A 25,837-nucleotide genomic window follows, 5' to 3' on the forward strand; every position below is an offset into this window, starting at 1 on the left:
CGTCGGCGGACGCTGGGTGGTTCCCACCTTTGGGCGCCCCTCAGTCACGCTGCCCTGCAGGTGCGTGTCGGGAGTTCCCACGCGACCCGGCTCCCTCTACCTTCGGGTGGGTCGCGAGGACGGGGCTGGCCGGCTGGTGGTCGCTCCGTGTTGCGCCTGGGGAGGGCCCGCTATCCCGTCTTCCGGAGCGGCCGCCCCACTCTCCACGCCCACGAGCCTCCGGTCCCCCCAGCCTCGCCTGCACTTGCTACTGGGCCGGGGACGCCAGCCCTCCCCGCGGCGGAGGGGCGGTGGCTCCGGGCTGCGTCTCCCGGTGGCCGGTGAGGAGGCTCAGCATCTTTCCACGAGCCTACTGGCCATTTGTGTGCTTTCTTGGCCAGGCAGGGGAGCAGGGACAGTCCTGGGGTTTGGTGGCTCTGGTTCAGCTCCTCACCGGACCTAGCAGGAAGACGCCGGGCCCAGCGGCCAAAGCGAAACCTTCCTCACTGGACCGAAGGCCGCGCTTCTTGGATCCTGAACACCGCGGGGCAGAAGGGAACGGTCAAGGGCGGGGGTGGGGGGGGGTTGTCTTGGTCCTTTGACGCCCTCGCCCCCAGCCAAGGCCCCAGCACACAGAGAAGACGCCCCGGTGGCTTCACCTTGACCTTTTTTATTTGTGTTTTTTAAAAACAATTAAATTAGAATACAAATATTAGAAAACGGTGGCCCTCAGCGGCCCGTGCAGACGGAGGGGCCGCACTGCACAGCCGAGTTTATACAGTAAAACTGAATTTGCCCTCGGCCAGATTGATGTCCCTTTCTTCTTTAGACCTGAAATGATATTGCTTCCTGACTACAAGAGTTCTGTTTATACAAAGGAAATTATTCTGGGGCAGGGGGTGGGCAGCAAAGAAGAAAAGAAGCGAGACAGAACGGGGCAGAGGCGGTGGGAGAACCAAGCGTGGCCTCCAGGGGACGAGGACGCCGGGTGGCGGGGCCGGGCGCCCAGCTGCCGGCTCCCCGCGATGGCCGGACCCCACCCCCACCCCGAGGCCTGGCCTCCCCGGGGCGGGGGGGGGGGGGGTGCTGGGTGAGCAGCTGAAGGGAGGCCCATCGGCCCGGCCCTGTTGGAAGACGAGAGTGAGGCTCCCAGGGGAGGGGGTGCGGGGCGGGCCTCTACCCGTCGGAAAACCCAAGAGCAAGAAAAGGGGGGAGGAGCCACCCCAAGTAGAGAAGGTGGGGCTGGGGGGGGGGGGTGTCCCTGCTGCCCCTGGGGGAGTGGCCGCCCGCCCCGCCCCCGCCGAGGAGGGGCCGGGTGGCGGCATCTGCGGACGTCTGCGCTGCTCCGTAGGGAAGTTAACCTGAATTGGAGTTACCGAGGTAGCTGGCTAGAAAACGGAGACCCCCCCACGCCACGCGCCGCCGCACCCTGGGGCCCCCGCCTTCCACAGGGGGTCCTGGCCACATGCTGGGTCTTCAAAATACCAAGTTATTGCACTTTCAAAAAATACAACACATCTGTGGCTAAACCCTCCCCGGCCCCCCCCACACGCCCCCCACCCCGGCCCCTGCTCCCCCCGCCCCCCTCCCTGCCCCAACCCACTCCATGGCTTCTTGGCTAAAATGCTCCCTGCTCGGCGGTGCGCTCCAGGGTCTCTGGGCGAGAGAACGTGTTTGCAGAGAAAAAAAGCAAAGGAACAGACGAATGTCAAAGTGGCGGCTGCTGCCAGGGGGAGGGGCACGTGCCCGTCAGTGTCCCCCGCTGCCCCCCTCCCACCCCATGCGCCCCGTCCCCCTGCACCAGCTGGAATGGTCACTGGAAGAGGCGAGGCGGGGCGTCCCAGGGCCGGCTTGGGCTCCGGGGCTCAGGCTCCAGCCGGGGAAGCAGCTGTGTGGGTGGCTTGCCTCGTTTTTAAAAGTTTGATTTTTTTTTTTTGTTTCCTTTTTCCTTTTTTTTTTTTTTTTTGTACTTTTTTTGTCATTTTACTTTTTTTTAATCCTCCGATAGGAGAGTCCAGAGGTACAGGTGCCAGGAGCCAGGGAAAGGGGTGGAAAAACAAAATGAACAGTAAAAAGAAAAAAAAAAAATCACTCCTCCCTCTGCACCCCGAGGCCCGCCTGCGCCCCATCCGCGTGGGTGAGCACCAGGAAAGTCGAGTGTCCGGCCAGCGGTGGCGGTGAGCAGTCAGCAGGCCGACACCAGGCCCTTCTGGAAGGGACAGCGGCGCTTGGGCCGGGGACCCTCCTCGTCCTCGTCCTCGTCCTCGTCCTCCTCCTCCTCCTCCTCCGACGAGGACGAGCTGTCCAGCGTGAGGTCCACCACGTCAGCTCCCGGCTTCCCATTCTCCACGCCGCCCGCCGCGCCGCCCCCGCCCGCGGCGCCCCCACCCGCGGCGCCTCCTGCACCGCCACCGTTGAGGTTAGGGGTGGACAGGAGCCCGTTGGCGTCCGAGGTGCCTGAGGGCGACAGGGTGGGAGACGGAGGCGGTGAGGGGCGGGGGGGCCCCGGGGCGCAGCAGCACCGGTCGCTGGGCCCGGCGGGCAGCCCGAGCCAGCCGCGAGCCCCGCTCTCAGGGCTGGGACTCACCGAGCACCAGGATGGGGCACTGAGGGCTGCAGCTGCGCTCCTTCTCGGCGCGGATCGGGCACCACGAGCCGTCCTCCAGGTACTCGATCTCGTCGGCATCCTCACACTCGCTCAGGATCTTGGACAGGAGCCTGGAGGGGCCGGGGGCTGACTCCTGGGCCGGGGAGAGTCTCCCCGCCGCCCCCAGGCCTGGACTCGGAGGGGGGACGCATGCTAAGGAACCCACTTCTCTGCAGAAGTGGCTTCGGGTCAGCGGCCCAGTCTCCCCGAGCGAGGGGCTGCGGCCACCCGCCCAGTCTCGGCAGCACACGGTGGCTGCCCACCCTGCCGCGGCCGGACGGCGTGAGCCTGGGGGTCTGGCCCCCAACCCGAGCCGCCGCCCCCCGCCCCACCTTTCCAGAGAAGGAGACGGGCTCGGACGGAAGGTTTGTGCTGCTCACAACCCCCCTGAGAGGCTCTGGGGAGGAGCAGGGGGCAGAAGCGGGGCCACGGCACCCCCGCACGGGCAACAGCACCGACGCGGCACCTACGGCGAGCCAGGCCCGGGGAGGGGCGGGGAGCTCCCCGAAGCCAACGTGGCCAGAAAGCAGCAAGCCTGGGTTCCAATTCCTGACCACAGGGCCTCAGTCTCCCCACCGACAGGATGAGGCCTACACAGCACCCACCGTCTCCAGCCACCAAGGGCCCACGCCAGGCCAGGTCTGGGACAGGGATATACTTGCTGCAGTGGCAACAGGCCGTCACGGCCCCCAGCGTGAGCTCAGTGTCACGGCTGCACCCGCCTCAGGGGACCCAACAACCGCAGCCGCTGTCACACAAGAGGAAGGCCCTTCCCTGCTCCAGATACTCCGGTCGTCACGCCCACAGACCCACCATCCCGGGGTCGCCCTGCGTCCACACAGCTCTGCCTGCCGTGTGGGTCTCCGTCTCCAACTGGAGAGCCCCCTCCACAGAGCCCCTTCCTCCTCCAGGCAGAGCGCAAGCCACAGGGGTCATCTCTGTCTGGCTTGGTTCTCCACACTCTCCACGCCCAGCTGGGAGTTCTCTGAAGGCAGGATCTATGACAAAGTTCTCGCGGGGACCCCGGAATCACCCAGCGCACGGCCAGGGATGGGACAAAATGACGAGTCCTCGAGGAAAAGCATGAATCAAGGACCCTGCCTCCAGGAAGCCTCCCTGGCTGTGCCCAGGCCCCGCGGGATGCTGGGACTGTGGTCTGTGTGAGGCACAGCCGCACCCGAGCCCCAGACCCATCTGCCCCTGGAGCGGTCGGAGCTGCCGCCACTCGAGCCTGGGTGACCCGCTCTAGGCCTGTGGGGGCGGGGGGAGAGGCAGGCACGGGGCCGCACAGCTGCCAGGCCAGGAACAGAGCAGCCATTCAGCCCTGGCCCTTGTGCCCGGCCCCAGGGGCCTCCTCTCTCCACCCTGAGGCTAGACAGCGTGGGGGCACTGGGGCGCGCCAGCTCAGCCCTCCAGAGGGGGCCCGGGCTCAGAGCTGGCCGGACCTGGGTCTGAGTCCCGGCCTGGCCACCTGTGAGCTGGGGGCGCCCAGAGTAGGTGACTCTCCCCTCTGAGCCTCAGTTTCCTCATCTGCAAGGCGCGGATGATGAGGCTCACCTCCTGGCTCGGTCGGGAGAGACGGCCTGACGAGAGCCTGAGTGCGGTGACCAGATGGAGAGAAGCACTCGAGCTGGGGACACGCTCAAGCCACGCCCCTATGGGCAGGAAGCCACTCCCCGGCCCACGGGGCACACACTTGCCCCGCGAGGTTCATCGGCCCTCACAGACCTCCAGGTGCAGCAGCGAGGCCACAGACCCACTCCTGCCTGACCCCGGCCTCTCTCTCCCCCTGCCCCGCCCCCAGCCCTGGGGACAGATGGGTGTGGCTGGCGCCTGGCAGGAGCTGGTCAGTCAGGTGCTGGGCTCGGTTTCTGGAAACCTAAGACCTGAGCAAAGTTTCCCCTTTGGGGAGAATGGCCTTTTTCCCCTTGTCCCCCTGTGGCTTGGGGAGGGCCTGCCACTCAGGAGGTGGGGACAGCCTGGCTGCACACTGGCGCCACCTGGGAAGAAGGGCACAGGAGAGCCAGGAGCAGAGCTCAGGGCGGACTCGTCCTTCCCACCTTCCCGGCAGAGGCTGTGCCGAACCCCCGTTTCGGAAACAACTCTCTGGCTCGTGTGGTGGACGTGAGGCGGGGGCTTCCTGGGGTGCCTGCTTGGTGTGGGGCAGATGCACTCCAGATCCGGAGGTCACGAGCAGACCTCCAGGGCCCAGATAGCCTCAGCCGCGTTGCCACCGGGTGCGCGGCACGGGCCCCAACAGGTCCCGCCGGGGCACCCGCCTCGCTCGTGGCCAGGCCTTCCGAGGCTGCCAAAGGGCTCCGCGGAGCCGACCAGAGAGGCCCCCTCCTCGTGTGGCTCTGCGGCTCATCGCGGGGGCCGGGGGTGGGGGGGGGTAGGGCCCCTCCCCCCCCCACCGCGCCCCCCCCCGACGGCGACTCACCCGTCGATGATGAGCTGGTCGTAGGGGGCCGGCTTGTCGCACACGGGGCACATCCAGGTGGGCTTCTTCTCGTTCATCTGGAGGTAGAAGACGGCGTCGAAGCACTGTAGGTGGGCGCAGGTCTCCGCCCGGCAGGGCACGGACAGCCGCATCTTCACCAGCTGCGGGGAGGGGGCCGGCGGGGTGAGCAGGCCGCGCGGCCTGGCGCTGCCCCACCCCGCGGCGGGCGAGGGGACAGGACGCGCGCACCCCGACTCACCGGGCAGATGAGGGAGACCCGCACGCCCGTGGTGGCGATCTCGCTGTCAGGGTCCAGGCGCAGCTTCTCTTTGACTGCGGGGGAGGGGTGGCCGTTGTCAGCAGAGGGGACAGAGGCGTCTGCGGGGCTGGAGCCGAGGGGCGGGGCCCTCCCGCACCGGCCAATGCTGCCGGCTCCACACGCCACCCCTGCGTCAGGCACCCCCACTTCCACCCTCCCAGGACGAAGAGGTGCGTTGCGGCCGTGGCGCCCAGGGCCGCAGAGGTCACCCGGAAAGCACCCCGGGCAGCGGCCGGCCATGCTGGATAAACCAGCGCCCCGACCCCGCGGCAGGTTTTTATGGCCCACAGGCTTCTTCGGGAAGAAACGTGGCGGCAACCGACAGCTGCCAACGGGGCGGGTCCCCCGTGACTGGGAGTCCCACGAAGCCATCCCCAGAGGACTCGGCGAGGACGGGGGTGGGGGTGGGGGGTCATGGCAGCCGGTGCGCACGCGCTGGGGGGGGGGGCGGGGCTAGCACCGATGCCCCGCCCCCCCCCCCCCCCCCCAGCAAACCCCGCAGGGGCGGGACGAGAAGTCTACGTCTCAAAAAAGGAAAAGGCGGCCAGTGCCCACCACAAGCCAACCCCCTCCTGGAAAGACTCCACGGCAACGTGCAAGGCCCCCTTCTCGACGGTGAACGCGGCACGGGAGGCACTGGAAGGACACTCTGGCGCGGCAAACCCTGGGGCGGCCCGCAGGCTCCCTCCCTCCGGAGCTTTTTGGCCAGAACCGGAGACTGCCCAGACCGGCTGCCAGACCCCAGCCCTTGAAGACTCAGGACAGACGGCCCGGAGCCGCCCCGCCCTCCTCCACACTGGGTGGAGGGTGCTCATCCCCACTCCACTCTCCCGAACTGTCCCGAAGGCCACGTGGGTCCCTCACACCTCGCTGTGAACTTCGCCTCAGAGGTGCATCGGGTTTGGAGCAAGGCCGCCTCCCCCCGCCCGACCCAACAGAGACAAAACTGGGCGCATCAAGGAGGCCACAGGTGAGACCAAGTACAGGACTTCCCGTGCAACCAGCCAGCGGCCCAGAGGCCCAGCCTGGCGCTGGCTTCAGAGAGGAAGCCTGACCATGGGCTCTGAGCCGGCCGAGGCAGCCCCACCCACACCAGCCCCTGCGCACCGGGGAACAGCAGGGTTCCCCCCCCCCCACCCGTCACCCACCGAGGTCAGCCAGACGTCCAGGCCCCCGCCCACGCCCCCGCCCCGTGGGCTGCCGCCTACATGAATGCCGCCCAGTCCCTTGCCGATGCCTGCCCCCCGCCTGCATGGCCGGAATGCTGCTGGGGGCCTGCCTCCTGTGCTCAAGCTGGCCATTGTCCCCACAGGGAGACAGGCAGGTAGGGGGGCGGTTTCGAAGAAAGGGCCCTTTCAGGGAAGTGGGAGGCGGCGGGGTGGGGCGCACGGGCCAAGGCCCTGCCGCTCGGCACCTCAGTGTCCCCAACGGTCAAACGGGGACGTCGCCAAGCCCCCCAGCCCAGGGCCATCGTGGGCATCTGGTCGGAAGCTGTGGCAACCAGAGAGGGCCACTGACTTGCCTGAGGCTACGCAGCCGCCAAGCAGACCAAGTTCCGCTGTGGGCTGGGCAGCCCCTGAGCGCAGGGACACAGGAGGAGAGACAGGACCTGCTGTCTGTCCGTCTGGGGAGCGGTTTGCTTTCAGTGCTCCCTGTGTCCCGTCCCCCCTCCCTGAACACGACCAGTCTTGCTGTCTGAGGTCAGACTGTGTCACTGCCCGGGGCCCACAACTGCAAACTGGGTCTGCTCCTGCTCTCCGTGTCCCTGGCCCCCACCCAGCAGTCAGAGGCATCTGCCTGGAACCCCGTCTCCAGGGACGTGCCCGGCTCGGGGCTGTGGGAACGGCCCCCAGGTGCTCACCCTGCCAGGATGCCGGCGGGCTTCACCCCCAGCTCTCACAGCCCCGGGCTCGCCGGGCTAGAGAGCACACCTCCCTCATCCCTGCCTCATCTGTGACCGGCTCCGCTCCTCCTCCCACGCTCCCCGGGGTGATGCATGGATGCTGGGGCGTGCCCCTCCCACGAGCTCACCCAGCGCCTTGCACAGCTCTGGATGCTTCACCCCGATGGTTTTCAACCTCTGCAGCAGCTCCGAAGAGGTCAGCTGTCGCACCAAGTACAAGGCCACGGAGTAGCTCTGGGGATACAGGTGGGGGAGGGGCTGTCAGGGCCGGCCAGGGCCCCCCTGGGGGGAGCAGGGGGGTGGTGGCGGGCAGCGCCCGAACCCTACTCACCTTGCCATAGTTCCCCCAGGTGACGGTGATGCGGTTGGTGGCCGAAGAAAGGTACATGAGGTGGGTGAGGTTGATGGGACGACACGGCCTCTTGGGCTCCACTCCAGGCTTATTCGAGGGGTAGTAGCCCTGGAAGCAGCCATGGGGGCTCACACCGCGGAAGATGCTCCTTCCGCACCCTCAGCCCCGCCCCCGAGAGCAGGCCCAGGGCTGCCGGGGCGCCCCGCTCACCGGGACGGAGCAGTAGCTGTGGTTGACCTTCACGGCGATGTTGGGTGGGTACTGGTCCTCCTGGGGGCCGCTGGTGTCCGAGTAGCAAATTCTGCAATGGCAGCGGAGCCCATCAGGCTGTGAAAGGGGGCCCTGGATGGAGGGGTGGCCCTGAGAGGGGTGGGAGGGTGGACGTGGGGCCAGGGCGGAGGCCACAGGGGCCACGTCTGCCCGGCAGGTGGATCACCGTTCTGCACGGTACGGGGGCGGGGGGGGGGGGGGTGGGTCTCGGGGCCCAAGAGCTGGTCTGAGCGAGGCTAGCTGGGGACATGTCCACAGGCAGAGGCAAGGACACACAGCAGGAAGAGAGGAGGAGCAGGGCCCCCCCGTGAGCGGGGAGCCCGAGAGACATCGTCGGGAGGGAGAGGGGCCCGGTGGGATGCACCTGCGGTGGGCGTGGCGGGGGCCGCGGCCCACCCAGCTTACCTGAGGACCACCTGCACGGCCTTGATCCCGGGCTGCAGCTCTCTGTGCGCCGAGGGGGTCAGAGGGGAGGAGAGGGGTCAGCGAGTCAGGAGGGCACTGAGCACGCCACACGGGCTAACCTGCCACCTCCCCTGGTGACGAAGTCCGTGGGTGCTGACTGAAGCCTCCTCTCCTGACTACTCACTGCTGCCTGGGACAAAGGACCCCCCTCTCTGGACAATTCGGGGGCTGTCCACGTGGATATTAAATGGGTTGGTGGGTACGGGCCCGGCACGGGCCACGTGGCCAACAAGTGGCTGCTCCAGCGGTGACTTCTGTCTCAGCTGCAGACGGAAAGGCCTCAGATAGCAGAGACCGGGGACGGCCTTCGTCCCTCATCTGTCCTCGCTCAGGGGCCCCTGCATGACCCCGGGCAGTGTCTGGGGGGACATGTGTGTTCATCACAACTAGGGAGGGGCCAAGGTGGCCGAGGAAAGATACATGAGGTGGTACATGAGGTACCTGTATCCCGCCATCAAGTGGGACGGGAGCCGGGGATGCTGCTGAGGCCCCCCCGCCCCCCACCCAGGGCACAGGGCACCCCTCTCCCGAGCCAGCGGCGCCGAGGGGAGCCGTGCTGGAGGGGACACTGGCCCCGTTCGGGGCCGCGGGTCAAAGGCAGGGAGGGCACGCAGACTAAGCACGCTGTCCAGGACGGGGGGCGGGGGCCACCGCACACACGGTGGGGGTGGGACGGGGCGTCGGGCCTCCGTGGGGTCTGCCGAAGGCCCCCCCCGCCCGGCAAGGCCAGCTCGCCCCAGACCACGCCAGCCCACCGCCCGCCGAGGAGGTCAGCAGGGGTGCGGGGCACAGCACACCTGGAGTTCCGGATCAGCTCCACTTGCCTTGGCGTCAGCGCAAAGATGCACGGGCTCTCCTGAAGCTTCTCATTATTCTGTGGGACTGAAAACAAACGGAGGGTCAGGGGGACGTCCGGTCCCCGACGAGGGAGCCAACCGTACCCACGTCCACGGGGAGCGGGGAGCGAGAGGCTGAGCCCCACCTGGGCAGCCAGGCATGTGGGGTGGAAGCAGGGCCACCAGGGACGAGGTGCGGGGGGAGCCCAGCCCTTCCTGGTGCCACCCCGCAGCCTATGATTCAGGGAACGCCTCCCCCCACCTCCCCATTACGGGCCCCTTGAGAAGGAGCAGCCTTCTTAGCCCCCCAGGTTCAGGCGTCACTGAGAAGCGCTGGGCTCAGGGAGAGGAGCCTGCCGGGCTGGCAGGATGCCGTGGGGCAGACTGCGTGCCCTTGAGCCAGCCGCTTCACCTGGAGCCTGCCTTCTCTGGGTCTGTACCACGCCGGCAACAACTGTGTCCCCACCCCGCACGGCTGTTCTGGATACCCGGCAAGTGCGTGCCTGTCTGCGCGGCACTCGGCTTAGGCCCTGCAAGGCACTGCTGGAGGGGACAGGGACAAGCTGGGGACAGGTTCTGCCTTGGGCATTCACGGCCAGCAGAGGAGGCAGGGAAGCGAAACCACCCTGAGCCTCTAAGTGCACAAGAGTCACGGAGCAGCCCAGCTCACAGCAGGGACCCCACACACGGAGGCACACTAGTCATTACAAAGTGCCTGCTGGGTGCACAAGTGGGGGAATGTCTGCCAGGGGATGGAGACCAGGGTGGTGACTAGCTGGCTCTGCACTCTCAATTACATCTGCATCGAGAACCCCAGGGGTGATCAGAAAGTGCTCTGAACTGAAAGAGAATATACAGCGCTCCAAAACTTGGGAGGAGCAGCTAACACAGTCGTTAGAGGCAAACTTATAGCTTTAAATGCTTCTATTAAAAGACAGAAAAAGGTTTCAAATAAGTTACTTGCACTTCCTCTACGAGAAACTAGAAAAAGAACAGAAAATTAAAGCCAAAGTCACCAGATGGAAAGAAATTAAAAATAGCAAGGGAGAAAATCATTCAAGCCAGAGTTCTTTGATAAACTAGCTAGAACGAACAGAAGATCACAAGAACCCAGGCTGTCAGAACGAAAGACAGACAACAGTACAGATCCCACAGCCTTCTAGTTTAACACGGGAATGAGGTGGACGACTTCACGCCAATAAATCTGATAACTTAGATAAAATAGACACATTCTTCCAAAGACGCAAATTACCAAACTGGCGCCAAAACACGCACGAAGTTTGAAAAGCCCTTTATCAGTTAGGGAAGCTGAACTCATCATTGAAAAGTCTTCCACACACGAAAACCAGATCCAACTGGGGAGTTCCCTCAAGTATTTAAGAAGCGATATGGGGCGCCTGGGGGGCTCAGTCGGTCAAGCGTCTGGCTCTTGGTTTCAGCTCGGGTCATGAACTCACAATCTGTGGTTTGGAGCCTTGCGTCGGGGTTTGCCCAGTGCAGAGCCTGCTTGGGATTCTCTCTCTCTCTCTGCCCCTCCCTCCCTCCCTCAGTCTCTGTCTCATGATACGTAAATAAGAACCTTAGAAAGAAAATAAAAAGAAATAATACAGATTCCATACAAATTTTCAAAAAGTAAAGAGGATGCTTCACTCACTCTACAATCCCGGCACGAGCCCGATACCAAACCTGACAAAAAGGCATCAAGGAAGGAACAGTGAGGGAGCGCCTGGGGGGGCTCAGTCAGTCCAGCACCGGATTCTTGATTTCGGCACACATCAGCACCCTGAGATTGAGCCCCACATCGCACGCTCTGGGCTGTTGGTGCTCAGCCTGCCCTGCTTGGGGTTCGCTCTCCCTCTCTGCCCCCCTCCCCCAATCCCACATGCGCACACACACTCTCTGTCTCAAAACAGATACACATTAAAAAAAAAAAAAAAAAGGAATACTGTCAATATCCCTCGCAAACACAGACGCAAAAATTCTTCAGAAAATATCGGCAAACGTGCAGGCCCTTGGGATCTGGCCCAGGTTTGAAACCTTCACACGCCCACCGGCATGGCTAAGACGCAGTGACAACTTCCGGTGCTGGGGGGGGTGGGGGGGGGTGCGGAGCAAGTCTCTGCTGCGGGCACAACCCCTCCTCTGGAACGGCCGGGCAGCTTCTAGCAAAGTTAAACGCACAGCTACCCAATCGCTCAGCAACCTCGTATCTGCCCCCAGATAAAAGGAAATAGGTCCCCAGGAAGACTGTACAAGAACGCTCACAGCAAACGTATTTCTAGGGGCCCTAAACTGGAAACAACCCGAGTGGCGGCCGGTGCAGAAACAGACGAACCCTAAAACCGATGCCCCGCACGGCCACGCGGGCAAATCTAACCGCCAAGGTGCTGACCCACAGCAGGCAGACGCCGAGAAGTACCTGACGCACGTGCCCTGGCCCGCGTCCAGGAACAGGCGGAACTCGCCCGCAGTGACAGGAATCGGGACGACGGGGGGTGCTTCTAGGGGTGCGGGCCGAGACGGGGGACGTCCGAAGGGGTGGGGGGCTTTACGTGGCGGAAATGTTGTGGGTCTACAGCGTTTGGGTTCCCGGGGTGAGACTCAAACTACACACTGAGGATCTGAGGACTTTGTCGTATGTAAATTACACCTCAGCTTTTAAACATTTAAAGCTTCACTGGAAAGGGGCGCCTGGCAGGCTCCATCGGTGGAGCAGGTGACTCCTGATCTCCGGGTTGTGAGTTCGAGCCCCACGCTGGGCACAGAGATTACTTTCACTCCAGGACAGCTGACGAGGGAATGCCAGGCGACCCTGAAACGGGAAAGCATCCAGAAGCTCTTCAAGCTCCGATAAGGGGTGGACCCCGAGATGCTTCTGTTGGCCGAAAGCAGCAGGTGCAGACAGGTGTCTATCACACCAGATCTGCGTCACCGGGCAGAGGGAGAGATGTGTGCAAAGGACATCTCTGGATGGGGGGCTCTGTGAGAACTGGCCACAATCACCGCCTCAGAGTGACTGGGAGAAAGAAGGAGTCAGCTTTCCTTTTTTTTCTTCTCTAAGTTTATTCATTTGGGGAGAGAGAGACAGAAGGAGTGCACAAGCAGACGAGGGGCAGAGAGAGCAGGAGAGAGAGAATCCCAAGCAGGCTCTGCTCTGTCAGCACAGAGCTCGACGCGGGGCTCGAACTCACAAACCATGAGGTCGTGACTTCAGCAGAGATCAAGAGTCCGATGCTCAGCTGACTGAGCCACCCAGGCGCCCCAAGGAGTCAGCTTTCTTCCTACTGCCCGAGCCCTTCCAACACTGGTGGGCAGACTGTTCTCGTAAAGGGCTGGAACGTAAGTATTTTTGGTTTCTGTGGGCCACATGCCCTGTGCCTCAACGTCCCCACTCTGCCTTGTACCACAAAAGCCACCAGAGATGGTAAACAGACAAATGGGCGTTGGCTACGGGTCAATAAAGCTTGGTTTTCGAGAACAGTCAACGAAGCTGGCCCCTGGGCCCGAGGTGGCCGAGCCCTGCTCCCAAACCTTCTGAATCCCAAACCACAAGAGTAGGTAACCTACTTAAAAGCAAACGCAATTGAAATATAAAAACCAGCTCGGCTCCAAAGCCAGACCACGTGGGCTCGTACCCCAGCTCTGCCCGGGTGCGCACCGCTCTCCCCGCCCGAGCCCGGGGGCTTCTCCGGGCACGGGGCCGGGCGTGTGGCCGGAGCTCGGCAAGAGGTGGCTGCTCTAACTGCCAAACCACTGCCAACCCATGCTCGCGTGTTGAGGGCCCGGCCAGTCCCCGCGGAGTCCTGCTTAGGGCCCTGGGGGAGGGCCGCCCGATTGGGGGGTGGGGGAGCACACAGGCCACCTGCAGACATGCCCAGACCTGCCCAAAGAGCCAAGGGGCAATTATTTCTTGGGGGCGGGGCTCCCCATACCTAAGACGGCTGCGAAGGCTGAGGGGAGCCGAGTACCACCCTCGACCCCGGGGAGGCGAGCTGCCACCTGGGTTGGGGCACAGCATACCCGGCACGGTGGGAGGGGGCAGGGGGTCCCCCAAACCCAGACCTGTCATCCACTGAAGTGGTGGCTCCGCCCCTCCAGCAGCTCCGAGCAGAGACGCAGGCAGCATCCACAACTCGTGGCACTCCTAGCCCCCCCCCCCATCAACTCCCAAGTGGCTCCGATTTCGAAACGCACCAGCGAGGTCCCTGTCCCACACAGACCCCTCACTGCCCACCCCCACCCCAGCAGGTCACCATCTGCCACTTGGGGGATGCCATCCCCACCCCTAGTGGCCTCGATTCCACAGCAGCCATCTCGGCCACCTCCTCCTGCTGCCGGTGTGTCAAGAACATCCTGCCTCAGGGCCTTTGCACTTGACATCCCCTCTTCCAGAACATTCCTTCCCCGGTGATTTAGATGGCCCTGATGTCTCTGAAATCTGCTCAAATGCCACCAGAATGACAGATGTCCCTGAACACCTTCATTTAAAAACTGCTATCCTCCCAAGGGCACCTGGGTGGCTCAGTCGGTTAAGCACCTGACTGTGGCTCAGATCGTGATCTCAGGGTTTGTGACTTTGAGCCCTGCGTCAGGCTCTGTGCTGACAGCTCAGAGCCTGGAGCCTGCTTTGGATTCTGTGTCTCCTTTTTTCTCTCTCTGCCCTTCCCCCACTCACGCTCTGTCTCTCCTTCTCCCTCAGAAATAAACAAACATTATAACTGCCACCCCCCAGGGGTACCTGGGGGCTCAGTCAGTTAGGTGTCTGACTCTGGGTTTCAGCTCAGGTCATGATCTCACGGTTCGTGGGATGGAGCTCTGCATGAGGCTCTGTGCTGACAGCTTGGAACCTGCTTGGGATTCTCCCTCTTTCTCTCTGCCCTTTCCCACTCACATGTGCTCCCGCTCAAAATAAACTTTAAGAAACAAAAAACCCCAAAACACTACAACTCCCCAACAACCTCCTGCAATTCTGGTCTCCCCATCTCCTTCCCTGCTCGATTTTTCTCCAAGACTTTTACCTCCTAAGAGTCAACATAGTCTCCCGGTGTCTTTGAACAAACCCAGAAGTACGTCTGTGGGGACACAGGCTGCCGCCAGGCGGTGGGGGCCCCGCCAGGTGGAGCACAGGCTGGGATGAGGTGCCCACCCCAGGCCCCAGCGCCCCCCAGGGACTAAAGGGAGGGAACCCCTGTTCCCAGGTCGTCTGGGAGGACCGGAACCAGCCTGCGGCTCAATCCAGACACCAACAGAGAGGCCCGGCACAACATGTCCACCCCAGCTGCCAGGCTGCCGTGCAAACTGCCACCAGCAAAGAACACTCCACGACCGGAGCAGATGCTCACGATACCCGGGGTGGGGGGGCGGAGGGGGAGGGAGGTGCTAAAACCGTAGTTAGGACACGGCTGTGGTCCCGAAGGGTCGCACGTGCGGAGGAAGGACGGTGGCAAGAACACGCCCAAACCTCCAACAGGGGCCTGTTCCTGCTTCTATGACGCACACGCACTTGCACACGAGCTTCGGGAACAAGCAAGGAAAGGGAGACCTTAAACAGTCAACCAGAGGGGCGCCTGGATGGCTCGGTCAGTTAAGCGACTGACTCTTGGTTTTGGCTCAGGGCATGATCCCGTGGCTCATGAGTTCGAGCCCCGGGTCGGGCTCTGTGCTGGCAGTGCAGAGCCTGCTTAGGATTCTCTCTCCCCTCCTCTCTCTCTGCCCCTCCTCTGCTCACATTCCCTCCCCCCCTCTCTCAAAATAAGTAAGTAAACTTAAAAACAAGTCAATCAGATAGGCCTGGTCTCCCTCCTGCTGGCCTATGGCCTCCTGCACCCTAGAACCTCAGAGAAGGAGAAAGGCCCACCCTCTAAGCCAATGCCCCCAGACCCACAAGGTCTCTGACTCCTGGCCCAGCCGCCCCCACCACGACGTAGCCGCAGGCCCCCGAATGGAGCAGTCGAGGTCTGAGGTCTCAGAGGCGGTGTGGCTGGCACGAGTGGCGCTGCGGTGGTGCTGGGGGAAGAGATAGGAAGACAGGTGCCCCGGGCTGGGTGCAGAGGGCCTGGCGGGCAGCAGGGAGCAAGCAGGCACAAGCCCTGGGTCGGGGGCTCCGGGCTCACGCCCACCTCCGCCACTCACAGGGGCTCCCACACGCAGCCGGCGGGCTCGTGACTTGCTGCCCCCGTGAAGTTACGCGGATGGAAGGGGCTCACACGCTGAAGGAGAGCTGCAGAATGTTAGCTCAAGGTCATTCTCACCGTGGCCCCCCGCACTGCTTCCCAGCAACGAGCCTCCGCTCACACGGGCACCCCCTGCCTTGCTCCACACCATCGATGCAGCGACGGAACAAACGAAGCCCAGGCGTCAAAAAACACATACAGATTAATAAGCAATGTCAGGGTCGGGGACAGGGCCACAGGGGATAAGAGGGCGGTAACGAGATGACGGAAAGCGACTAGGAAAGAAGACGAGCTTTAGGTTAGGTGACTGGGAAGGGAAGGCCCATGTAGGGTCTGGGAAAGCATGAGACGGCAGGAACAGCACGTGCAAAGGCCCCGGGGCAGCACAGGCCCCGTGGTTTGGAGGAACAGTGAGGCCTGTGTGGCTGGAGCAGAGTGGGAAAGTGAGGAAGAGAGAGAGAGAGAGGGAGGGAGGGAGGGAGGGAGGGCAGGGAGGGAACCAGGCAGAAAAGTCAGCGGGTCATGGGAGTGTTTTGAGCAGAGGAGGGACACGACCAGCCCACTATTTTAAGTTTCCTCTGACTGCTGGGGAAGACGCGGGTGACGTATAGGGAGAGACCAGGGGGGCGGCCAGGCAGGTGGGCCTGAAGCTGGGAGACCGGACCTGGAATGGATCTGAGGAACCACGGAGGGGGCTCTGCGCCTCAGGGGGAACACCCACCCCAGAAAGGACCCAACGAAAGGAGACCTGGAAAAGCTCACCAGACCTTCAGCGACCCCGAAGCCCTCGGGACAGTCCAGTCGGTCCCCACTATCCCCATGGCCCGCTCATCCCGCGTTCTCTGGCCTCTCTCTCCTGTGCCACACAGCTCCCGTCCCCACGCCTTCTATTCCTGAGCCCTCGCTCGCTGCCAGGCCTGTGCCCGCCACCCCGCTCCCCTGGTCCTTCCTCTTTGTCATGCTTATGGCTACTCGGCCCTCAGGTCTGGAACTCGGCCTCCTCCAGGAAGCCTCCTGACTGCCACCTCCTCACAAATGCACAATGAGGTGCTCCTGGCACTGACTGCCCCCAGGGAAGCCTGCACTCCCCAATCACTCCTCTCAAGGCACCATTTAATCATGTCTAGTGCCGCTTCCCGGCAGAACACTCCAAGCGGGGGACCCCACGCCTGCCTGGCTGCCTGGGCAATACCACCCAAAGGCTTCAGGGGCTGGGTGAGGGACGCACGTGTGCCCCGCACGACAGGGCAGGTGCCGGACCGGCAGGCCTCAACCAGCGTCGGGCCACCCAGCTGTAGGGGCACGTAGAGAGCCAGGGGAACTCGGGCACCATCGCTCCAGGGCAGCGGGGACACGGACAGCCCCACAGCCCGAGCCGCTGGCCGCAGGACGCCAGAGCCTCGCGGAGCAGCACTGCTCAGGTCAACACGTCTCCTTCCTTCTGCCCTCAAGTCTCAGGACGGCCTCTCCTCTCTCCCACACGCCCAGACGGGGGTCCGGGCCTCCCCCCGTCAGACTGGCCGCTGACACCGCGACCAGGACCGTGTTCCCTGGCACACCTCCCCCGAATTCTGCCGTGGTCGGGAATCGGGTGCCCCTCTCCTGGCTGGGACGGGGAGGACAGCCGGGCTCTTCGAGCTAAGAGGCGGCCTGGGCTCCAGAACCGTCATGGGGTTCAAGATGGGTTCTTCCCCACAGGGGTGCAGGGCACGATGACTCGGGGTGGGTCAGAGTTGAGAACACGGCCCCGGGGCCCCTTCCTCAGGATGGTGTGTGACCTCGGGCCCGTTTCCCGACCTTTCTAGGTGCCGGCCCCACTGCAGCACATCATTTGTCTCCTGAGGTCCTTCCAGCTCCTGGGTCTGTGACTCCATTATTCTCCTCCCCTCCCCCAACCCAAACATGCCACTCCCTGTGATTTATGTCCCCTCTGCACCCGGCACGGTCTCCATCCTGGAGCTAGAGCCGGCCGGCGGCTCTTCCGGGGAAACAGACCAGAGTGTTTGGACCTCATTTTGGTCAGCAGGTCATGGTCAGGAGCGAGGGGGAGGGGGAAACCGGCTGAGCTCGAGCCTGGTGGAGTGGCTCTGGGGCAACGCCAGGGCTGCAGAAGCTGCCACAGGGAGGCGCCCAGGTTGAGGGGTGGGTGGCCAACATCGCCGGTCCTGGAACAGAGGGACCAGACCGCTTCGGGGCCAGATCTGGGCCCCACGAGGACTCTCCCGATGAACCTGGCAGCCACCAGGGGGTCCCCGAGGATGGGAGTCCCAGGGAAACCAGGGAAGGGGTGCACTCAGGATAGGGGCGGGGGAGTGGGTGGGAACAAGGGCAGGGCGGGGTCGGCCTCTTTGTTCTGAGCCGCCAGCAGAGTCATTCCTGGTGCAGACAGGGGAGCAGACTCTCCCGGAGATCAGGTGACTGGGGTCCCCGGGGGCTCAGGGCAAAGTGATGCATTGTGGGGCGGGGGCGGGAGTGGGCCATGCAGGAAGGAAGCCCATGGTCCAGGCAGGGGAGGGAGGCTGCCGGCCCTGGAGTTCAAAGTCACCTCTGTCCCCCACCCAGTGCCAAGCCTGACTTACTGCTTCCCGGTGAAAACCCAGCCTCTCTATCACGAAGATCATCCTCGGGTCCTTAGGAACCTGAAACGTCAACCTGACCTTCAGAGCCAGCCAGTCCCAAGGCCCGCAGAGCCTGCCAGAGTCCCTGGGGGTAGGGGCAGAATGGCTTCCAACATGCACAGAGAAGCTGGGGGGAGCAGACAGGGAAGGCGTCCAGAAGCTCAGGAAAGGGCCTCGGGTCTCCGGTGCGGCCACGTCGACCGCACAACAGGTGCTGCTAGGCAACTTGCTCCCCACCCGGGGGCCGGTGACAAACACTGCCCAAGAGGAGGCAGGAGGGCAGAGCCTCAGGGTCCCGGGCCTGGACCCCCGGCAACTCCTTCCTCCACCCCCCGCAGCCTCTCCCGGAAGCACAGCCCCCTCGCCAAACCTCACGGAGCTCAAGGGCTCCGGCGAGGAAGGGGCCCGGACACGGCGGGCTGGCTGGCACGGGCCGGCGTGGAACGCTGCGTGCAGAGAGGGGCCCCCTGGCCGAGCGAGACAGGACGCTGGGTCAGCAGGGTGGGAGGGAGTGAACCACACAGCGAGGGGCATGGCGGGTGGGGGCCCGGCCACGGCACGCAGGGACCGACGCACGGTGAGAGCCAGGGCCAGGTGTGCAGCGGGGGCGCAGTAAGGACGCGGGGGTTGAAAGGGAGAAATGGGGAATGGGCTGCAAGGGTGGCAGGAGCACGGCACCGACGAGGCTGGGGGCACCTCTAGGCCCTGAAGGAGGAAAGCCGGAAGGGAACCTTCGCGAGGGCGGGGGGCGCTCTCGGTCTCCTGCCGCGTTCCCAGGGTAGGCCCCCCCTGCCCTGAGATCGGGGCAGCACGTGAGGCCGAGACCAGGCTGACACCCGCCCCGGCCCCATCATCACAGCCGCTGGCAAGGGGCTGGGGGCTGGCGGCCTGGCGCGCGGCAGGTGCCCCATCAACATGGGGGCCAGATGAATAAGCAGGGAGGAGCCACAGAGCCCTGGCATGGGTCTCCTCCAGCCCCGGCGTACCTCTCGGGGGCATGGCTAGCCATTCCCTAGCCAGCTGGCCCATGCTGACAGGCCCGAACCCATTGGCCAAGGCTGCTCCCATGGGGCGCCTACCCTCTGCAGAGGAAAGGTTGGATCCAACTTCCAGCCCCTTTGCCACCCACTGGGAGTTAGGACCTGGAAGCCAGCATCCCAGGTGGCCCCCAGCGATCCCTGCCTCTGGACGGCCCAGCCCGGTCCAGTCCCCACCCACGATGTACAGAGCTGGTCTGTGGGACGGACGCGATGCAAAGCAGAGAACACAAGGTCATGCCGCTTCGAAGCTTAGGGCATCGAGAGGACGTGGCTTCTGGCTGATCCTACACAGATGTGCACACGAACCCTCCCTCCCCCCCACCCCCACTGGTTCCAGAGGAAGCCGGCCACCGTTACACACAGCGAGGACGCTCGAGCCGTCCACGGGCACCGTGTGGCACGAACTGGGGTCTCTAGTCCACAGCCAGCAAGAAGCCAAGTCCTGCCAGCAGCCAGGTGAGTGGGTGGACGCCAGCCCCAGTCGGGCCTTCAGATGAGACAGCCCCCAGCCAAGAGCTTTACTGAGACCTCATGAGACCCTGAGTCAGGACCACCTCGCTAAGCCACTCCCGAGTTCTGATGCTCACAAACAGAGCAGATGAGCGTCCACTACTTTAAGCTACTAAAATTTGGGGTCAATTGCGAGACGACGCTATGTGGCTAATATAAAGATTCAGAGGTAGCCCCTGCGCTTCCTGAGAGGGAGAGCCCCCCGCAACCCCATGGCCCTCGTTGGTCCCCAGAAAACGCTCCGGGGCGGTGACGGGCTGGCCGTGGCCACTGGGCCCATGCCCGGTGGGACCCCCAGGGCAGTGGCAGACTCACCCAGCTCTGTGGGCTTCAGCAACTCATCGAGCATGTTAAAGAAGGGCAGTTTCACCAGACGCACTTCTGGCTTGAGGGTCTTGGCGGGCAAGCGTCCAAGTCCGTTCAAGTACTTCCCATAGAGCACGGGGTAGTCAATGTTGGGGCCCGAGAGGGGAGTCCTGGGCACCGTGCCAGCCCGGTCGTAGGTTGAGTGCATGGTCAGGGGGTCCAGGGGCCGGTGGGGTTGGGGGACAGGCTCCGAGCTCTTCTTGGCGTAGCGTGTCTCATACAGCTCTTTGATCTTCTTGAACAGCTCAGGGCTACAGTCAAACTGGACCAGCTGGAGGGCCCGGGTGACAAGTTCGTGTTTAAGTCCACTCTTACTCCGGCCGACGAAACCCAGAAGCATCTGAAGATCGGAGACTCGGAAACTCATCACCATGTTCTGGGAAAAAGCAACCACAGACACACGTGCTCAGAAGGGACGCTGCCAGATTCAGGGGCTGTCCATGGGACAAGGGGCTTTCTGGAGCCCCCTGGGCCCGAACTAGGGGGTACAGCAAAGTGAGACCCCATCAGGTGCTGCCTGGCCCTGCCCCCGAGCCCCCTTCACTCTAGCTGGCAGGAGCAAGAACCCAGGAGGAGGAGGCAGCTTTAGCACCAGGCCCACTAGCCCAGGCTCGGTCCCACCTCCGTGTCTTTGCTCAGGCTGCCAGCTCACCCTTCCTTGTGATGCCCCCTCCCAGCTCAGCCCTGCTCCCCTCCTCCTCCTCGAACCTCCCTCAGCATTGCCAACGCAGCAAAAGCTTCTGACTGCCCCCCCTCCCCCCAACACACACACACCACTGCCTTCTATTTTAGGTTCTCGTTTCCCATCTTCAAGCCTGAAAGCATCCCCAGGGCAGGAACTGAGGATCCTGCTTTACCCGTAAACAGCCTCAGCCACTCCCTAGCCAAGCACACTAATGGCCTCTCTGACCCTCGGTCTCTTCATCAGGATGACAGGATTCACTTCATCGGGACGTGGGGAGGACCAGAGGAGGCAACGTACACGGAGAGCAGAGTAAATCAACATCGGCCACAAACGTGTTTTCGCTTCCCTCTGGAGAATGGGAGCCACAACTTAATACTGATCACCTGCCAGGAACCGAGCTGCGCGTGTGATTATATACTTGACTCTGATTCTCAAAACGAGCCTGCCAGGCCAGGGTGAGCGCCATGTTAGAGCCAAGACCTAAACCTAGGCCCGGGCCCGACTCTGAAGCCAGGGGGTAATTTCCCCCTTCGGCACCGCAGGCGCCCGCACGGAGCTGAGCGCTGGCGAGCATCAAACGTCCGCCGTGTTCCAGCGGGCCTTCTCTGCCTCGACACTGTGGACAGCGGGGCTGGACTGTTCTCTGGGGCGGGGCCGCCCTGGGCACTGTAGGGTACTCCGCAGCATCCCTGGCCTCCCTCCGCTCGATGCCAGGAGCTGCCCCAGACCCCAGCGGTGACCATCGCAAACGTCCCCCAGACGCTACAAAGCATCCTCTGGGGAGGGGATCGTCCCACCGAGAACCGCGGGTCTAAGGGGAAGGCTTCGGGAATCCAGCAGCCACAGAGGCCGCTCGCTGAGCTGCGGCAAAGCGATGAAAGAGGTCTGGCAGGGTCCCTCCAACTAAATCAAACCGAACACAAGAGCTCAGCTGATGCCAGTGTTTTCTTTGGGGCTGCCCGGCTGCGGCCTGCCCTCTGTGAGACCCCGGACGCGAAGGGGGAGTGAGGGGTGTGAGGGTCCCCCAACATGCTACATGAGCAAAGTATCCTTGAAGGATGGGCCACCCGCACCGAGCCCCAAAGCCGGCCTGTGACGAACGCAATGTGGTGGGAAAAAGAAACTTCCAGGGGAACGGGGGAAACAGGTACACGCGATGAGGGAAGGTATGGAAAGCTGGCGAGCACAGGGCAGGACGGCACCCAAGGAAACCCATAAAGCCCTTAAATTCAACTTAAGAGTCTGACAGTCGGGGGCGGGCGGGAACCCGGCCAGGGTGTTTACATAGTGGTCTCAGTGCCAAAAGGCTCTGGGGCTTCCCGTTTCCTGGCTGCTCAAGAGTGAGGCGTGGAGTCTGATGGCAGCAGGGGGACTCAGAAGCCCCGGGTTCCCAGATGACCCTGGCCCCTCTGTCAGGCCCCTCTGTGCTCTCTATCCAAGCAAGATGTGTACCCTCTCCCAGGCGTATAGCAGACAGACACCTGCTGACGGCGGAGGGGCTGTCGGGGCACAAAACCAGATACCGGTGCGCGGGGTGCCCGGCCGGCCTGCAGAATCTCAAGGGGGAGCCCTTTCCTTGCTGTAGGGCCTTCTTCCCAGCCCTGCACTATGGACGCGCAATGTCTGCCACAAGGCCACTTCCTGCTCACGAGTCTCGCAGGGGGCCGTGCCCGCCAGGCAGGTGAGTCGGCTGAAGCTCCGAGAAAGAAGCGGCCGGCCCAGAGCCTCCCTGCGTAGTCAGCGGCAGGGGCCATCCGACTCCTGAGGGCGCTTCCTTCGGCTCCCACCCAGCTGTCTGGGGGTCTGGGGACCCTCACATCCCAGCACAGCTCCTGCCTCGGGACCTAAGCACTGTGCCGGCCCTCAGCGAGCCCCGAACGCTTGTGCAAACAGAAAGACTTCACCTTCCTTAGCCTGACTTCCTACCTTGAGCAGAGAAAATAGGCTTGCAGGCAAGATGTTTCTTCTGGAAGAGGCCCAAGGCCTTGGAGGGGAGAGGCGATGTCATGTGGAAGCTGACTGCCCGCCACGGAGCTAAAGGCAGGTGGGCTCGGCGAGCCGAGTCTGATCACAAGGCATCTTCTAACCCGATCCCGCCCCTGGGAGCGCCCCGCCCCCGCCGAGGCCTGGCCCTTTCGCCAGGTTGGACATCCCGAGCTGCCGCACGAGCATCCTGGGGCACATCCCTCAAGCTGCCATATGCTCACGACTCGGATTTCTCGGCAGCTGCCACCACCACGAAGCCCGCCCTTGACACTGGGGGGGGGGGGGGGGGACAGCGTGACAGGGGCACACACGCTCAGGAAGACGCCCCGAGCGCTTTGCAGATCACTTCCTGCCATGGCTTCCACCTACCCCGCCTGGCCCTCAGATCCGTGTTTGTAAACAGCACCGGGCCCCAGCGGCTTCCACAGTCTCAACTCTGGGCTTGCTTGGAGCTGCGTGGAAAAACAGCCTGGGCAGAGCTGCCCGTTCCCTCAACCTGCCTCGGGGACAGGTCCCCCGGAGCATGAGGGGGGAAAAGTTCAGGTCCTCGTCTCCAGGGGACAGGGGGCCTGTGCAAAACGCCACACACCACCTCAGGGGGTTCACTGAACAGAGGCGCCCGTTTGAGGCAACTCGAAAGAAGGGTCAACTTGATTTAATTGGGGTGCCCCCCCCCCCCCCGGCCACCGGAGGGTCAAGTAGAGTTCATCAGATCGGATTTCAAGGCCCTGGATGGTATAGGAGAATCTAGTCCCCACCCTGGGGGGGCGGGGGGCGGCGGGGAGCAGGGGCCCAGGGGCCCAGAATCACAGCCCCACAGGACGGCTGAATTTCAGGGCTCCGGGGGACTTCAAGCCCACCAGCTGCCACCTTGGGCCTGCAGACTCCAGACTTCCACATCTCCAGAGCAAGTCTCAAATTTCTCCAAACGCTAGACACGGGTAGGGCGTGTAGTGCAGGCATGGAGGGGGGGACACTCCGGGGGTGAAGGGAGCTGCATTTCAGATCTCAGTGGGAAAGGAAGGGAGAAAGAGGAACCAGACAAACAAAACATTCACAGGTCAGGACCCTGGGGAGGGGAGACTGGGGGCGGGGCAGGGGGCGGAGCCTCTGTCCAGCAAAGGTCCGGTGCCCCATTTCGCTGCCACCAAAGGCCTGGAGTAAAACTTCGCAAGGAGGAAGAAAACAACCCCAGTGTAGTTCGGGACAAGGTCTCTGGAGCCTTGCCGTGAGGGAGGTACCTGGAAAAGAGGTACATCCCTAGAACAGGGATGGCATCTGTGGGACGTGGAACCTGGACCCCAAAATGGAGTAAGCACGAGGAGCACTAAAGAAAGAGGTGGGGGACTCTCCATGAATCGGTGCAAAAAACCGGCAGCAAGGGAGAGCGAGCCTTAGAAGCCAGAGTCAGGGTGCGTAAAAGGATCCAAAGCAGGGGTCTGGGAGTTGTGTGGAGGGAGTATGATCTGAGTAGACTCACCAGGGAGTATAGGAGAAACAGCCAGTATGGGGCCTGATCTTGCTAGGGTGAAGTTTACAGACCCCAGGAGCAGAGTCCAAAGCCTCACAGATGCTGTCCCCAGGGTAAGTAAGACAGGAGAGGAAGGCAGAGCCCAGGACCGAGAATGAGGAGAGAATTAGGAAGGCTTTGAACAGAGAACAGGGATCAGGGCTCCATCCCAGGCTGGAGAGCAAACTCAAGTGACTCCGTGCCCCACTCGGAGGGCGAGAGAGATGGTGTCAGGAGGGGGGCGGGGCTCTGGGACCAACGCGGGAGCTGAACTAGGGGTCCAAACTCCACCCCAGGGTACAGACCCCCAAAGAACACTGTGTTTCCGGGTGCTTCGAGCCCCTGGGTCATCACCCCGGATGGTGGAATCGGTGGCAGCAGGATCAAGGGATCCTTCCGATCAAGGAGTCGCCGACCCCAGCTGGTCTGCTGGGCGGGGAGGCTGAGACCCAGATGCTAGTCCTCGGTGCCGTGGGGGGTGGAGAGGCGAAGACACCTCCCCCCACCCCAGGCCAGAGCGTAGGACCCCGGCTCAGAGCGAGGAGGAGACGAGCAGCCCAGCCCGTCATGCTGTCCGGAGGACTGTTCCTTTAGCTGGGAGGCGCGGCCCCGTCCCCGTGCTTAGGGAGACTGGACCCTAACCACTAGGGCTAGTGGGGGGGGGGGCGACCCCGCCTCAAGCCCGGGAACCAACCCCCAGCCCGAAAGCTAGGGTAAGGTTTGGGGGGCCCCGCCCCCGGCCTCCCCGCCCCCCGCCCGCACCCGGCGCGCCAGGGCCAGGGGCGGGCGAGGGGCCGGGCAGCGAACCGCGAGCGGGCCGCGCCGTGGGGCCCCAGGCGGAAGGCGCAGACCTCCGCCCGCCGCCCGGCCCCCGCCCCCTCTCCCGCCCGCCCGGGCCGGCGCCGCCGCTCACTCACTTTGGCCTCCACCAGCTCCGCCGCCATCTTGGCCACCAGCGTCCCCCGCGCCGGGAGCCCCCAGCCGTCGCGTCACGTGACCGCCCGCCACTCGCGGGCGGGGCCGCCATGGCGGCCAATTAGCACTCGCGCGCCCTCCTTCCCCCCGGCCGGCGAGCGGTGCTTCGCAGTGCGCAGGCGCGCGCGACCGCCGCCCGGGCCTCGGGCCAATCAGGGAGGCCCGACGCCGCCACCCTCCCTTCGCTCGCGGCAGCCACGCCCACCCCTGGCGGCGTCTGGCTTCTTAAAGGGATACTAGCCCTGCACAGGTGGGGTTCAGCGCTGGGTCCTGTCTAGGGAGAGAAGGAGGGAAGGAGGGGGCGGTGGCGACAACAATGCAGCCAGGTGTCGCGGCCCCCGCGCAGGACGGCCGCCAGGTGCGAGCCCTGAGGCCCGGCGGCCTCGGGGGAGGGGATGGGGGTTCCAAGCGCAGCGACTGCCGGCGCCTGCAGTCGGGCGCCCAGCCTCGCCCCGCGGTGCGGCCCTAGCGGCGCGGCGCCCCGCGCGCCGCACATCCGGGTCCTGGCGCGGCCGGGGGCGAGGGGGCGCGGGCGCGCGGCGCCCCCCAGCTGGCCCCGGACCGGCGAAGGACCACCTCCTCCCCCGCTTCCCTGCAGCCCGCGCTGCTCCGCCCCTGCTAGCGACCGTCCCGCGGGTCCCGCCTCCCCACCCACGGTAACCTTTGGAATCTGCGCTAACTGGGGCCTCCCCTGCTCTAGAGCCCTCCTTGGCTCCCCAGCGCGCGCGGGCAGCGCAGCTCAAACTTGGTTGTGTCAAAAGAG

The 25,837-nt window shown here is 63.8% G+C and overlaps 1 protein-coding gene across 3 annotated transcripts; it reads right to left on the minus strand.

Moving 5' to 3' along the window:
* Positions 1-633: 633 nt before the first annotated feature.
* Positions 634-25,174, minus strand: PIAS4 (protein inhibitor of activated STAT 4). 3 transcript variants are annotated; one of them, XM_027049112.2, is made up of 11 exons: positions 25,017-25,174; positions 19,868-20,294; positions 9,200-9,257; positions 8,316-8,357; positions 7,851-7,941; positions 7,620-7,748; positions 7,417-7,522; positions 5,326-5,399; positions 5,067-5,227; positions 2,567-2,697; positions 634-2,436 (listed from the first exon to the last, which is right to left on the minus strand). In XM_027049112.2, exons 1-11 carry the CDS (start codon positions 25,041-25,043, stop codon positions 2,165-2,167), a joined length of 1,518 nt encoding a protein of 505 aa, XP_026904913.1. In that variant the 5' UTR covers positions 25,044-25,174; the 3' UTR covers positions 634-2,164. The 3 variants fall into 3 exon arrangements, with proteins under 3 accessions (XP_026904913.1, XP_026904912.1, XP_026904914.1); XM_027049111.2 differs by having other exon boundaries at positions 9,173-9,257; XM_027049113.2 differs by lacking the exon at positions 25,017-25,174 and adding an exon at positions 22,530-23,272 and having other exon boundaries at positions 9,173-9,257.
* Positions 25,175-25,837: the final 663 nt, after the last annotated feature.

This window comes from Acinonyx jubatus, chromosome A2 (genome assembly GCF_027475565.1).
Source record: "Acinonyx jubatus isolate Ajub_Pintada_27869175 chromosome A2, VMU_Ajub_asm_v1.0, whole genome shotgun sequence".
Lineage (NCBI taxonomy): Eukaryota > Metazoa > Chordata > Mammalia > Carnivora > Felidae > Acinonyx > Acinonyx jubatus.